At 45.2% G+C, this 14,835-nt stretch overlaps 1 protein-coding gene across 2 annotated transcripts in view; it reads left to right on the forward strand.

The window, feature by feature from the left end:
- The first annotated feature begins 816 nt into the window (after positions 1-816).
- Positions 817-14,835, forward strand: part of LOC133136897 (SNF-related serine/threonine-protein kinase-like) — a 38,196-nt gene continuing 24,177 nt past the window's right edge. The window contains exons 1-2 of one of the 2 annotated variants that reach the window (XM_061254758.1): positions 817-1,094; positions 6,494-7,221. In XM_061254758.1, the coding sequence (XP_061110742.1) occupies positions 6,633-7,221 (589 nt within the window). In that variant the 5' untranslated portion in view covers positions 817-1,094; positions 6,494-6,632. Of the gene's footprint in view, positions 1,095-4,602; positions 4,641-6,493; positions 7,222-14,835 lie in introns of those variants that run through there. The other variant, XM_061254759.1, reaches the window with a different exon arrangement.

The following is a 14,835-nucleotide window of genomic DNA, read 5'->3' on the forward strand; positions in this document are numbered from 1 at the left end:
TCATTTTATAAATGGCACCGTGGATTGTTCTTTGGAGGAAAATGATTGATAAAAAAAGCCATGCACACAGGAATGTAAAGCTCAAATATGGTTAATTGGTTCAGGGAGTTGATTCCAAATCTAATCAAGTCACAGATTTATCCAGCACACTGGAGTTATAGGCATGCCTTTTCCCCAGAATTCTGGCAATATTTGCCTACAAGGTGCTGAGAAAACATTGTGTTTTGACATCAAACCTTTAGCTACACTCACTGCATATGAATTAATGAATCTTTCAAGAATGCATTTCATTTAAATTCAAATAAATACCTAAGAAAAAAAGATAAAAGAAGCATGTATTATATTTGATATGATGTAGTGTTATGTTGCACATTTAAAAGTCTGTTTGGTGGCTTGTGTAGTGATATTGTTATAAATAATCATTAGAATCAATGTTCATGTTTTATTTTATTTTTTTCACCTTAATACTCAATTACTGTATTCTGAGATGTTGTCTACCTGTATTGCTCTTGGCCTACTTTGGCGATATGCTGTGTTTTGCCATGTTACCATTGTTATTTGTTCTGGGTCAGAACATTTGTCACATATATTTAGACATAAAGAGCAGCTGAACAGGTAGGTGAGTCATTACAAAAAAATGTATCGATTGCAAAATGTATCGATTTACTTACATTAAATTAGTACAAATTCAATCCAGCTAAGTCTAGCAGCGTCAAAGATCTTTGGTAAGGAAACGTCTTCTTTTTTTTTATTGGCGTAGCTACGTGTAGTGACGTTACAGTAGATGCTGCTGAGGTTTAGTGCGTCGGCGCAATAGTTTCAGGGAGGAGGGTGAGTTCGCGGGGAGCTGCAGCAGTAGTTTGAGTTATTTAGCTGTCGCTGGGGAACGGAGAGCTCTTTGGTGATTAGACTTAGCCAGCCAGCAAGTACGCTAGCTTAATATTCTCATTGTAAGGGCACGGTATAAACGGAAGTCATATTAGCTAGTTGGCCTTACGAAATCAGTGCAAGATAGGAACAAGACAGACTGGTCACAGACTTTGAAGGGTCAGATCACACGTTTTGGAAGGTTTCAATGTTTTCTGAAGAAAGGGGTAAGTCAAGCTCATCGAAACGTCGATTAGCGTTTATTTTGATTTTCAGAATGATCCTAGCTCGGAGGACCCCTCTGTTGCCTTTGTCTCTGCACTCTGGTACGTTACTGTACCGCTGCTGCTCTTAATAGATAGCTAACGTTAGCACGTTAGTGTCCGGTTTGTCTCGCTCCTGCGACGCTGGTCATCTAGCAGGGTAGTTATGCTAACGTAGGCTAAGTGACGATGATCCGTCCAGGGCCTTCACAGGCTGTCGTTTGTTGGTTAAGTAACGTTAGCTAGCTAGCTAGCTATCGGATCACATCACGTAACTGTTCCATCTGATTAAGTTACTATTAACTGATGGTAATTCGCTCCATATTCTGTAGCGAACTAGATCAGCTAACCTGTGCTCTTTCAATGCAAGCTCTAGGGATGCACTGACCCAGGCAGGGTAGCTAGTGCACGATGATTGACTTTATTTTAACGGTAGCTAACATTAGCTAACTGGCAATTTCATTTTGTGTGTGCAATGATGCCCCAATGGAACTAGCTAAGCGTTGTCTGTGTGTTTTCCCAACTAGTGCTAGCTACCTAAGTTACAGTTTTAACGTTCGCTAGTGCTGGATTATAAACTGCAGTATTAATTTTTTTATGGTATGTAATGTTACTAGTAAGTTGCCAGTCAGCACCCTGGAGACTGCCGTTTTATGTCGCTAGCTAACGTTAGCTAGCATGCTGTCTTTTACCACAGTGTTTTGCGATTGTAGCTATAGTAACATTACTGATCGCATTAAAGACGGGGACATGGAAATTTGCTTGTCAATTTCACAAAACTGAATTAAGAGTTGGTACCCCGAGTTACCTATAGCCAGCTAGCGAGCTAATGCCGGTGTATGTGAGCTAGCTAGGCTAGCTAGTTCCCAGCCTGTCATCCGAGATCAAGACAACCTTACTAGACTAGCATTTATGTAGCTAGCTAATCACTTAGCGCTATGATTACATTATCTTTTTCTCTTGCAAATGGTAACGTTATCTCTTTAACTCAGGGATGTTACCACGCTACTTTGTTTGACGTTTGCAGCTGTTCTGCTAACGTTTGCCAAATTAAATCGTTGCCAGTCTAACATTATTTGCAGTATGAACCTACTGGTCGTGTTGATGGGAGGTTTATCTGATGGTTAACGTTCTGGATAAATAGCTAGGCTTGTTGCCACATCTAGCTAGCTTGTAGTGATTGTTATTTGTTTATTTTCGTGCGTCACTTAAAAGGCGCATTGAGAGTAACTAGTAACCCACCACGCGTTATAACAATCCCTTAATAGCTACGACACAATCGAGGTCGTTATTGATATCTAGCTATCTTTAGGTAACTGTACTCGCTTGCTAATTACCATTTTCCACAGCATACCTTATGTATTCTTTGATGAACGTGTGCCTTAAACGAAACAAATGGTTCACAGCGTCGACTACGTCTTGATACCACAGTATCGAAAACCAGCCGCACCACCTCGTGTATTACAAAATGGAACGCAGGTGTGGCACCACAGTTAGCAGTGTGTAAATAATTCACCGACACCCCTTATATTTTGGTCTTTCAGGACACTTCAGTGGATGAACAAGTACTGTGCCGTTTTATGTAGGTTTGCAGTTTCCAAATGTGGAGTAGCTCCTCAGTATTTTGATTTGTGGAAAGGTTTCTTGTTAGATGACAATGACATGTAGCCTAACTTCTGAGCAATTGGGCCGGATGCTGCTTAGCAAATGAAACCATAACATTACTACCCTTTGTCTCTGGAGATTTACATTAAAATAGAACGGCATTCTACAGTTCTCTTGAATGTCAGTGGAAATGCCAACACATATTTTCCAGCACTTCTTGGGGTACTTCTTGCTGTCTTCAGAACTGTCATCGGTCACAAGACTGCTTACAGTTTTACTCCGTCTCGATAATGTCCTTTGTATTGGCTCCTACACAGCAGAGAAAGGTACGAGTATGTCATGCATACAAAATAATCCAGTAGTGCATTGCCTCTGTGACACACAAAATGGAAGGATTCTCACAACTAGTCAGAAAAAAACGCTTGGTAAACATTGTGTAGATGTTGCAGGAGTAATGTCTGCAGGATGCAACCTTCTTTTCTGTTTAACTATAAGGTCATTGAGGTGCAATCAATGGGAATAGGAAATTAGGAATAGCAGAGATTTGATTCTTGAATTAGCTACGTTCGGTGTTAACTTTGGAAGTTAGCATTTACTTCTTGTGTTGAGGCATTGAACTTGCCACTGAAATTTCCGCATGGCATTTGTGAGTACTAACGTGGGTTGCAAGGTTCAGTCTCACCCAGATAGTTTCTCTGATAGTTTTATGGAAACTGCTAACCTAAGATATAACATTTGAGATGAAGGCATTCCAGACTGATATCCTCAGTTCTATGCTGGGACTCTGCTATAGATGCTGGTAATACATAACCTGTAAAAATTGATTAAACGGAAAAAGGAGAGGTGATTTGACACTTGACTTGTTCCCCACACACCTTATTCTCTTGAGCTAGCACCTGACTTTATCTCTGAAAGTTTCACTTCAGGAGAAGTTTTGTCAATGATAACGAAGTGATTCTGGCAGTCAAGGTGTTTTGAGGAAGTGGGGTGGTGGGGGGCAGTTGTGTTGAAGCAGGAACACCAGTTACATGGTTGGCTAAGAGGAGATTGGCAAATTGTATTGTATGAACAGGTCTGTTTTTGGGGCACCATCTGGCTTGGGCTGACTTCTGATTAACCCCTTTTCCCAGCCTTCCCTGTATGCAGCATGACAAATGTTAGAGTATTTGAAGTAGATTTGCTTTAAGCTTGTTAGTGTGTTTCCATTGGCAATAAAAAAAAAAAATATTGGAGAACTTTCTGACAGGATATGTGAGTTGTATTCATAATAAAATCGGTTAAGTTATCTGCTATGGCTACAAGGTCCTGAGGTGTTGTTGACAACTGCAGTTCTGCTAGTTGTGAAGTGGTTGATTGCCTTGCAGCAATATGGCCTATGCTCCTCATAACAAGCTGTCACACCTGCTAGAAAATCAATTGTTAATATACTAGCTGTAATCATGTTGTGCACTGCAAGTGCGCAATATGTGATTAACTAGAATTTAAAATGGTCTTTATAATGATTTCATCCATTTTCCTAAATTGAACTCATTGTGCAAGTTCTCTTGCATGGAATTAAAAAAGAGAATGCTAATGCGTGAGACAAAATTAAGAGAAGTAAAATGACCTGCTAATTGCATACAGATTATATGTTTTAATGTTGTATAATAAAAACAACTTGTGCTGATCAGTTTGAATGTAAGATCTACATGTCCCTTGATGTCAGGACATTCAAAAGACAATGCCTTTAAGGAAATATATTACAGGACAGATAATCAAAATCAAACAATCAATATTAGACATACATTGTTCAAATTAATGTGTACTTGTCTGTTGAGATCCACTGAATTCATAAAATGCCCTGACAGGCTTTTACAAAGTCATATCAGAAATACTACTATTGCCTTGCATACACTACTGTTATAGGTGAGCAGAATCAATTCTTCTGTTATGACTGTTTTTTGACTTCAGACCTGCAGCCATGTTCACATTAGTGGCCACAGGTGGTTCAACAGGTTTTAAGTGAAGCAGGTTACTCAAGTTTTTTTTTAAGGCAAAAACACTACCCAGAGGGATAAAAACGTCCAGCCATATCTCTGGGACTTGTTTAATTTGTTTTTGACAGTAGGTGTTTCCCCCCCCCATACACACACTAACACACACCAAAAGCTGTTCACTATGATTGGTGAAATGGATGTCGATTTGGGTGGATGTTCCATGTTCCATGCATGGTGTGAGTTGAAGCACCAGCACTCTTCGCTGTCAGAAAAGGCTAGATAACTGTGAACAAAATAATTCACTCTAGTGTCCAAATGAGCCCTGGTGCTTGGGCAGTGCTGTGATACTCAGCTCTTGTTCTTATAAGAACACCACACTGTGGTGAAGAGAGAATTTCAAGACTCAACCTATTAACCTCTTTAGTTCAATGCTGTATAATGCCTCGCTGAAGTCTACGATGAGTGTTGATGGTGTTTGGCCTTGTTGAACATAGTGCTTCATCACTTTATTAGGTGCCTTTGTGTGTTTGAACCTGACCAAAATGATGAAACCTGCCGAAGCCATTGGCATTGTGCCATGACTAGCACATTCCCATACCATCAGTCTCTGTAAACAAGATAAGCCTGTTACAGAATCTGAGGCATGGATGGCTGGTTTGAATGCAGGGGCTTGTGTGTTCTTTATGCGATGAATCCACCTGATTGCTGAGGATTTATTTTGGCTTTGGAAACGTGCTCAAGAATTATCTCTCCTTTTTGGTGTAAGATTACACATTCATTGTCCACCTCAGAACTCTTGTATGTTTGAAGCCAGTCTTTAAGAGGTCTTAGTTCAGGGATCTGGAGTCAACCTTACTTTTTATCAGTATTTTGTGTCATGAAGTGGATGAAAATGATGTTTGTACAGTAGTTGTATATCCCAGGTTGTCATCCTCTGTGAATTAAAATACAACAATGGTAATTATTATGCTGAATTTCTTGAACAGTTAAACAATGAGTCATTTTTGGAATAAGTTATTCTTAGGAAATAATATATCAGTGTATACTCTATGTAGAGCTGCCTGTAAGATATGCTGGGCTTTAGCTCCGAAGTTTTGAAGTAGCCTGTTCTTTCATACACAAAATGGCATTTTTTGGGCTCTGAAGACACTGAGTTCATTAATTCATTATCATTAGCATGCTCTTTGCATGATGTTCATTATCTCCTCAGGCGAATATTTTGAGAATGTACAACATAGCATGTGTGGGTAGAATTCTGGTGACTAAATTACATGGTATTTCTTTTTGCGGTGGGGTTGGATCATTTACAGGAAAATAACGCCCTACATGTCATGAGATGCAGTGTTTACATACAATTCATGTCGAGTCGCTGTTTTCAGTAGAATGCCAATTTAAAATGTAATGTAGATGTGTTCAAACCTTCAACAGTTTCCCATTTTAATATCCATTATTTTCCAGTTGTTCTAACTTTGTTGCCAAAATACCTATATTTCCCAGGTTTCTCTGGTTGATTCAAAGAACACCGTCTGTGTGAAGTGCCCTGTGAGAAGCTTATTATTTAATGACCGATACTAAGATGTTCTTCTGCAGAAATGGATAGTAATGCAGGCTATGATTTTACTTCTTCCTGCAGTAAACTGGGAGTTCCAGGGTTTCCCCTGGGTTTTGAAATGGCTTTGGTGGTAAAGGTGTCACATGTCGCTGATTACCCCAAGTAATTTCTGAATCCATATATTTCTTACAGATGGAATGACATTTTTTGTTGTTGCTTCCATGGCACAGGTCTGTTTGAAAGCTGGCACCATGGGCTCCAGGTCGGTAGCAGACGTGCTGAAGTGAGCCGACCCCTCCCCTTGCTATAAACCCTCACCCCACTGGGGGGCTGAGCCCAACCTACCTCCCGACCGGCCCGAGACCAGCCATGGCAGGCTTCAAGCGCGGGTACGACGGCAAGATCGCCGGACTGTACGACCTGGACAAAACCCTGGGGCGAGGCCACTTCGCCGTGGTCAAGCTGGCCCGCCACGTCTTCACCGGGGAGAAGGTGGCCGTGAAAGTCATCGACAAGACCAAGCTGGACACCGTGGCCACGGGGCACCTGTTTCAGGAGGTGCGCTGCATGAAGCTGGTGCAGCACCCCAACATCGTGCGCCTCTACGAGGTCATCGACACGCAGACCAAGCTCTACCTGATCCTGGAGCTGGGCGACGGCGGGGACATGTTCGACTACATCATGAAGCACGAGGAGGGCCTGAGCGAGGAGCTGGCCAAGAACTACTTCGCCCAGATCGTCCACGCCATCTCCTACTGCCATCGGCTCCACGTGGTCCACCGAGACCTCAAGCCGGAGAACGTGGTCTTCTTCGAGAAGCAGGGCCTGGTCAAGCTCACCGACTTCGGCTTCAGCAACAAGTTCCAGCCCGGAAAGAAGCTGACCACCAGCTGTGGGTCCCTGGCTTACTCTGCACCGGAGATCCTGCTAGGAGATGAGTACGATGCCCCGGCTGTTGGTAAGCTCGCAGTCTGGGTCCTGGCACAGGGATAGACATATGCAGTGCTATGTTTCCCTGGTTATGGGTATGCACTTTGCACTTTGTTGTACGTCGCTCTGGATAAGAGCGTCTGCCAAATGCCATTAATGTAATGTAATGTTTCAGAACAATCCTAACTTTAAAACTGGCATGAAGAGAGACCAGTTCTATTCCTTTATGGATATGAATTTAATAACCAATAATCAAAGTGGCAGTAATTTACATTTTGCCTACATTTTAGCTGATTTTGCCACTTGGCTGATGCTCCTATCCAGAGTGATACACAATGTCAAGGTCATTTCATTTTTATGTCTGGAACAAGTCACGCCTCCGTCTCACTTTTACAGTTAAAAACAAAATGCATTAATGGAAAGAGTGACTCATTTTTGTTTTAGGCTCACAGTTTTGCATTGCTACTGGGACATATCCAAATGTGTAATTGCGTACGCTTGCGGTTTCACACCAGTTTCGGTCGACCTGTCTGTCTGTAATTCAGAGGTGCGTCTGTGTGTGTATCGGGTGATTTGTCTTAATGGGATTGGTGCGGCCTTCACTTTTATCTCCCACTGGTGTGCTTTGAGGGCAGTGTAGGGTCGGGTCTGTGCAGAATGTTATTATGGATTGTGTTGTATTGCTGCCCCATCGGCCCTGGCAGAGATCTGTGTGTGAGAGCTGCCGGTGTTTTCTGTCCTTCGTGTGAGTAAATAAATGTGCATTACCGCGGGCAGGAATAGCCAGTGGAGACCATTTCACTTGAATGTCTGATGGCTTTTTTTTTTTTTTTCACCTGCACCACAACAGCATTGCCTTTTGTGCAGAGTTTTATGTCTGAAACAGAACATTTCTACCGTCTCTCGATCTTACAAGGGCAGCAGACAAGTTATTAGTAGGTCTATATGCGTATCAATGTCTATTATCATTATTGCATATGCCAATTTTGTGAAACTACTGCTGCAAATACCCAATCTTCTAAATCTGAGGTCAGGTACTGAAAGGGTTTTTGGCAGTTCCTCACAGAGTGCAGGGCAGTGCATAAAATATAGAAAGTGTTCAGGCGGCATAGTGTCAGTGTCATGGAGTTTGTTTCACGAATTAACGAGCTGACTTCATTGCCAGACAGCCAGAGAGACCCCATTGTTACCGTGCTAAAACAGTTTCTCCTTCGCTGTCACAGTGAGATGTTAGGAGAGCCGTAGTTATGGTTACAGTTGTGACAGGAAGAACAGTTAATCCTCAAACCGTGTCTCATCTTCACCTCCAGATGACATGCAGGCGGTGGGAGTGTGTGTCCCTGTCTGTGTGTCTGTGTGTGTCTGTGTGTGTCTGTGTGTGTGTGTGTGTGTGTGTGTGTGTGTGTGTGTGTGTGTGTGTGTGTGTGCGCGCGCGTGCGCATGTGCGTGTGATTAGACCGTGTGATTAGACCGTCCGTTATCAACTGCGGGAACATGCCGGTTCAGGTTTTTGCTATTTTTCAGGATTTCGGGCCCTTGAATAGCGAGGTGTAGGACCTGAATCTGTATCCTCAGCTCGCTCTTCAGGATTTAGCTTGAGCCCGGCTCGCTTGCACAGACGTGATTGACACCCACATACAGAGAGCCCATCATGGCTCCTCTACCCCACAGCGGGAGGGGAGGGGAGACGTCGCCCGCATGAACATACTTGTGGCAATTACCTGAACCGACCGGTCCTGGAAAGGCGCTATGCGTAAAACCGACAGACGTGGGACCTTATAGGTCGCACCCCCCCACCCCAGACTGGACAGTACGCAGGCGTTGGCTGACTGGTTTCGGTGCGATGCTTTGGGTTCGGGCGGGGTGCTGAGCTGGCAGCCTCTCCCTGACGCGCCGTGGCGGCGTGGGAGGACCACGCGCACAGCTGCTGGCTGGCTCTCAGCTCGCAGGCTCATTCACAGATTTCCGCCTCCGTTTCAGAGGTGCGACGCCGGTCACGTTGCCGGATCGAACGCCGCACGTTCCCAGCCTGATTTACGCGTGCGAGGGCGCGCTGGAAGGGCGCGCTGGAAGGGCGTGGCCCAGGCTTGCGGCGAAAGGTATGCGTGCCTACGAGGGCGCAGTGCTTCCAGGAATGTGACCGCGCATGACACCGCCGTCGAGGTCGTGTTTGTCATCGTCACGCTCCGCTCCTACGGGACGCACCGCGCGGTTACCGCTCGCAGGGGGAGGGGACCGCGTCACTGCCTGGAAACTCGGAGAGCAGCCGCCTGAGTATCAACACCGCGTAGCCTGCGTTCTTTTTTATTTTCCATTTGCCGTGACGTGGTGTCCATGCCGGACTGCTTAGCGTGCAGGAATGAGCGGTGTCGCTGGTGGAGTTGCGTGACTGAAGGGCCGTACACACCCTGGGTAGTTAATTACGTGTGACACGGAAAGGCCTTGATGAACAGGTGTGTTAGATTCCTCTTAGACAAGCCACACCACCTTAACCTCATCTTTTCCGTCACTCCACGACCTCTACACTGCTCATTTTCTGTCTCCATAGCTGTCTTTCCATCTCTCTTTCTGTTTGTATCCGTCTGCCTCGCTCTCTCCCCACGCGAGCCGTGTATCTACTGCTAATATTTTGCTCTGGAGCCTGGCTCAATCACCTGCTGCAGCTCTGAATTATTGCCTTCAGAAATGTGAAATCAAGTATGGCGTGATGTTGGAGTCGGTATCTCCCGCGTGATGAAATGTCTGATGGAACAGAGTGAGGGGGGGGCCCTCTCTCTACGGGCGCCACTACAGATGAAGCGCCCAGTCCTGCCACAGCCGGGCAAATGAGAAGGTAATGGAAGGGGAATGGAATTTGCGAAAATGGAATTTACATCAGCACTGGTGCCTTTTACCTGCAGGCCATGAAATAAGAAAGGAATGGCTGAAAGAGCTTGGCTTTCCATTTTTCAGACTGAACGGGCGTGCGCCCCCAGTCTCTTTCTCTTAGGGCTTCTCTTTTTCTGTCTGCCTTCTCTGCTTTTGTGCGGCGCAAATTACCCATGTTCCTTTTAACACCATTTTTCAGCGTCCCCGCTCACTCAATTTGCAGCCTGACTGAACCTGCTCTGATTGGCCCGGGGCCCTTGATGGGCGGCGGGGTTGATTGACCTGCGATTGACAGGCGCGCAAGTGGGCGGGTCAGCGGTGCAGACAGACGTAGTCTGACCGGTGCGCTGTTTGCCACCTCCCGAGGAGCCTGCTGACAACGACTTTGCTGTTTCCGTAGTGATAGGAATGGCTTAAAAGCCCTTGGGGTTTGCTGCCACTGTCCTCTGAATTATTTTGTTTGCATGTAGCATGTCTGTTGAGAGAATGGCCAAGGAACCCAGGGTCCTATTCTCCTGTGACGTCAGAAATTAAATGAAATTACAAATTGTAATTACTATTGGGCACTATGCATATTACTTTTACTAGTAACATTAGCATACCCGTTTAAATTATGTACATTTTCAAGTGCATGTATTCTTCTGCGCTGTTGACAGCTGTGGAGCTGCAAGGGGCTGGCTTGCTACCCACTTATCAGCCAATGTCTTGTGTATGATTCTTTTACCGACACTGGATTCAATTTTCCAGGTGAACACCCGGTTGCTCCTAATTAAGGACGGCTATAAACGATGTTCTTCTGCGTGAGTCTGCGCTCTTTTAAGGCCACCGTTCCTCTTTTGTTTCCTGAGGGGAATATTAATGTGGGCGCAATTGATGGTCTTTTTGCAGCAGGAGCTTTCTCTGGACATGGGCAGTGTGGCCCAGTTGGCCGGTGTCCATGACCTGCAAAGCTGGAGAGCTCAGCCCACAGTTCCTAAAAGGTCCGCCTCATGGTCCAAAGCTAGGGCTTGGGTGGCACAGCAAGATACCCCTATAGGGTTGGGACTTTAGCGTTGGGACTGTAGTGCTAGGACTTTAGCACAAGGACTTTAGCACTGGGACTTTAGCGTTGGGACTTTTTAATCTTTCTGCCTCCCCTAATGTATAGTTATATAATATTGTTGAGTGTTGCTGACCTTTATGAATGGAATTACGAGTTTTTGGTGGTGGCGCTTTTATTCCTGACTAAGGATCCTCGTGCCTGCTTGCTGCTTCTGAGGATTGGAAGAGCTGTTCTGCTGCGGCAGGCTGTGCGTTCGGGCTGACAGGCGAGGACCCGCACCGGCGGTCTGGAAACACGGCGTCTTCTATAAATAAACCGCGCGTGGGAGGGCTCCAACGCTAACGACGACTCCACACCCACCGGCCCTCGGCCGCTTGGGCAATAAATAGAGCGCCCTGTGCCCGGCTGAGCTGCGTGGAAGGATGGGGCTCCCAGTGTTTGGGACCCTCTCTTTTATTGCGCTTTTCTGCTTTTGTGAACTTAGGTCATCTGCTTTTAATAGTGCCCACTGGCTTTATAAGGCATGCCGGTCCACCGGTCTGCTCACAAACGACTCCGTGACTTTACACAGTGATATATGTGTGAGACATTATTTGAAATAATCCAATTAGTTTTGATGCGCCATGGCATTTTATCTTTATGCCTTTAGTTACTTTAGTATATTTTGATGATGCGTGTAGACAGTGATTGGTTAATCAAGAGACTCAGAAGCTGGGAGTAGTAGGTCATATAGAGAAAATGGTATTGTATGGAAGCCACAAAAGCACCCTGCCCTGACGAAATACTTTCACATGAGCTGAACAATTGATTGAGTTGCTCTCATCATGTGTTCTAATGACCATGCATCAGACAACTAGGTCTTGTGTCTGGGAGTCAGACCATTTAATCATGACTGAAGATTCCTGACTGTGTTGTTGGAAAATTTGAGAGGATCTAGATACAAGATACTGCCCACCTTTGTTCCAGTGGGTGTGGCAGGCTATCCGCACGAACTGCTTTGTTATTTATACTAGAGGTTCGGTGCTGACCTGATGACTTTGTTCCGTTGCCATGGGTACAGCAGTTTCTTAATTTGTGGTGGGCAGCCTTTGCGCTAGGAGCGATTTGAGTTTTGAGTTAGAATTTGAGTGCAGGAGTTGGCACACTGGGACTCTGGGTGTATTGGTTCCTGGGTGGGGATATTTTAACCCCTGGTGTTAAAACTAAAATGACCTTCAGGATGTGGGTGCAAAGGTGTTCTCCTCGGCTCCACGCTTGGCACCTCACGTTGTTTTTTGTTTTTTGTTTTTTTCCTTCCCCTCAAACAATGGTTAATGCTGACTGGAAATAACACACTCATTTCCTCCTCTGTAGCCTGCATGTCCAACAGTGCATATAATCCTCACCTCTCCCCAGACCATGGGCTGCTATGGCACTAAGTGCAGCAACAGTAACCACACCAGCGAACAAGTGCTAGGTCAGCTTCGCTGTTTGTACGCAGCTGATAATCACTAAATGGAGCTCTGTGACAGAAGTGTGACAGCTGTAGCCTAGTTCCCTGAATTGAGACTGTAATTATTTACAGTAGTAGGTTTTATGGTAATTGGTGATTGTTATATTTGCACTCTTGATCCCTGCTCATTGCATGGATGGAAATACTCGATGTCACTTTACTCGAGATGGGTGAATAACTGGCTGCACCACAGCAAAGATGGTGCCAAGAGATAAATCCCCAAATCACTAATTAATGCTTCGCTGTGGTGGACGTGTTAGAGAGATGTGTTATATTGCCTTCTATAGAGATACGAAGAGAGGAAGAGAGGGAGGGAGGGAGGAAGAGAAGAAGAGAGGGAGGGTGGGGGGAATGAATGCGAGAGAGGAAGAATGTCCTTCCTTTCCACCCCTATATTTTCACACGAGAGGAACCCTACAATCAGTTGAGAACAATGCATTTCAGATTCCTTTCTGCAGGCAGAGCGCAGAGATAACACCCGGATCGGCGTCGCCATGGTTACACCTGCGAGCCAGGTGCCTGCAGCGGCCTCACAGCGCCCAGCGCTCCCCGCCCAGCAGAGGGCGCTCTGCTATCTCAGCTCACTAACGTGTACTTCCACGGTCCAGATCTGAGCTCTGTCATTCAGCCATGTTGGGGGAATGGGCAGCCCAGTTGGGCGTAATTAGCTGCTTGCAGATCCCTCCCCTGGATGACGACAAAGACAATAATAGCGGCGAATGCAATATAGCTTCTCTTGTGACTGAGCTAGAGAACAGAGGAACAAGGGAAGAAATGTTATTACGCTTGATATCATTATCACTTGTATTAGATGCCGTTACTCTGAAAGTGGTTCCAGGCCCACTTAAAAATCTTGTCTGTGATTCTGGCCTCACAAATCGACAGCGTTGCTTTGCACATTGCTGTTCATACGAGAAAAGGCTTCCTTCCCTGTTACAACGAACGAACGAACTCACGCACGCACGCACGCACGCACGCACGCACGCACGCACGCACGCACGCACGCACGCACGCACGCACGCACGCACGCACGCACGCACGCACGCACGCACGCACGCACGCACGCACGCACGCACGCACGCACGCACGCACGCACGCACGCACGCACGCACGCACGCACGCACGCACGCACGCACGCACGCACGCACGCACGCACGCACGCACGCACGCACGCACGCTGTACTCTGTTGTCATTGTAGCCAGTTGTGATGGAATGAGAATGTTGTCCAGATCATTTTCAACTGATTTATAAGGTTGTCCACCAAGGTCCACTTAATTAAAATTAAGAGGCTTTCAAGGATAAAACATAACCTTTTTCTTATTTCTTTATTTATTTTTTGCAGCGTTGCGCCAGAGGCACTTTGATGTCTTGTTCTTGCCTGGATGGATGCATTCCAGCGAATTTGAGCAATTTGTTATTCTTATTTATTTATTTAGGTTAATTTGAACAAGGGAGCTTTTATAATACGGGTCATTGTAATCTCACGAAGCGTAAGAAGCGCGCTGCTTTCTCCCTGAAGCCATTATGCAGAATAACAATAAGCGTGATGATAAACAGGAATAAAAATCTCCAAGCCTCTCTTCCGCCCCCCGCACCCCCTGCCAGGAGCTGATAATAACCAGCATCTGATGGCATCCAAAATACATTTCTGCTTTTATCACGTCTTTTCTTGTCTTTCCAGGCCCTCCAAGGAAGGAATCTGCCACATTTGGTTGTAGTTATTGAAAATATCCAGAACATGGTTACATTTTCCTTGTGGTCTTGTTTTGTAAAATATATGCAGATGTTACAGCTTGAATATATTATACAACGCATGCTATTTCTGTTTGGATAGTGAATGCAGTTCTGCTTCGCCTATATTTCTTGCCTTTTCCTTTTTTGCCCCGTGGTTGGTATTTTCTTCATTATCTGCTCTGTGTTTGTATGGTCTAAATAATGTTTTATTGTCATTAATCTTGGCTGAGTGTAAAAATCAACATGCCATTAACGTTCGGAGCACGAATGAGCAATTAGGGTTTGGATAATTAATGTGTTTTACTAAGAACCATCCGCCTCGATGTAGGCCGATGTTTTCCGTCAGTGTGGTCATTATGTGCATCGTATGCACCATTGATTTCATGAGGACTGCTGGGGAGTCCTGGCCCATGCTTAAGACTGTTTACTGTACTTTGTCTAGAAGGATTGCATCATTTCTATGCCTGACTGTAAAACGTTTGACCTCAGTAGCTGTGTCCCTCAG

This window comes from Conger conger, chromosome 9 (assembly GCF_963514075.1).
Source record: "Conger conger chromosome 9, fConCon1.1, whole genome shotgun sequence".
NCBI classification, from domain to species: Eukaryota; Metazoa; Chordata; class Actinopteri; order Anguilliformes; family Congridae; genus Conger; species Conger conger.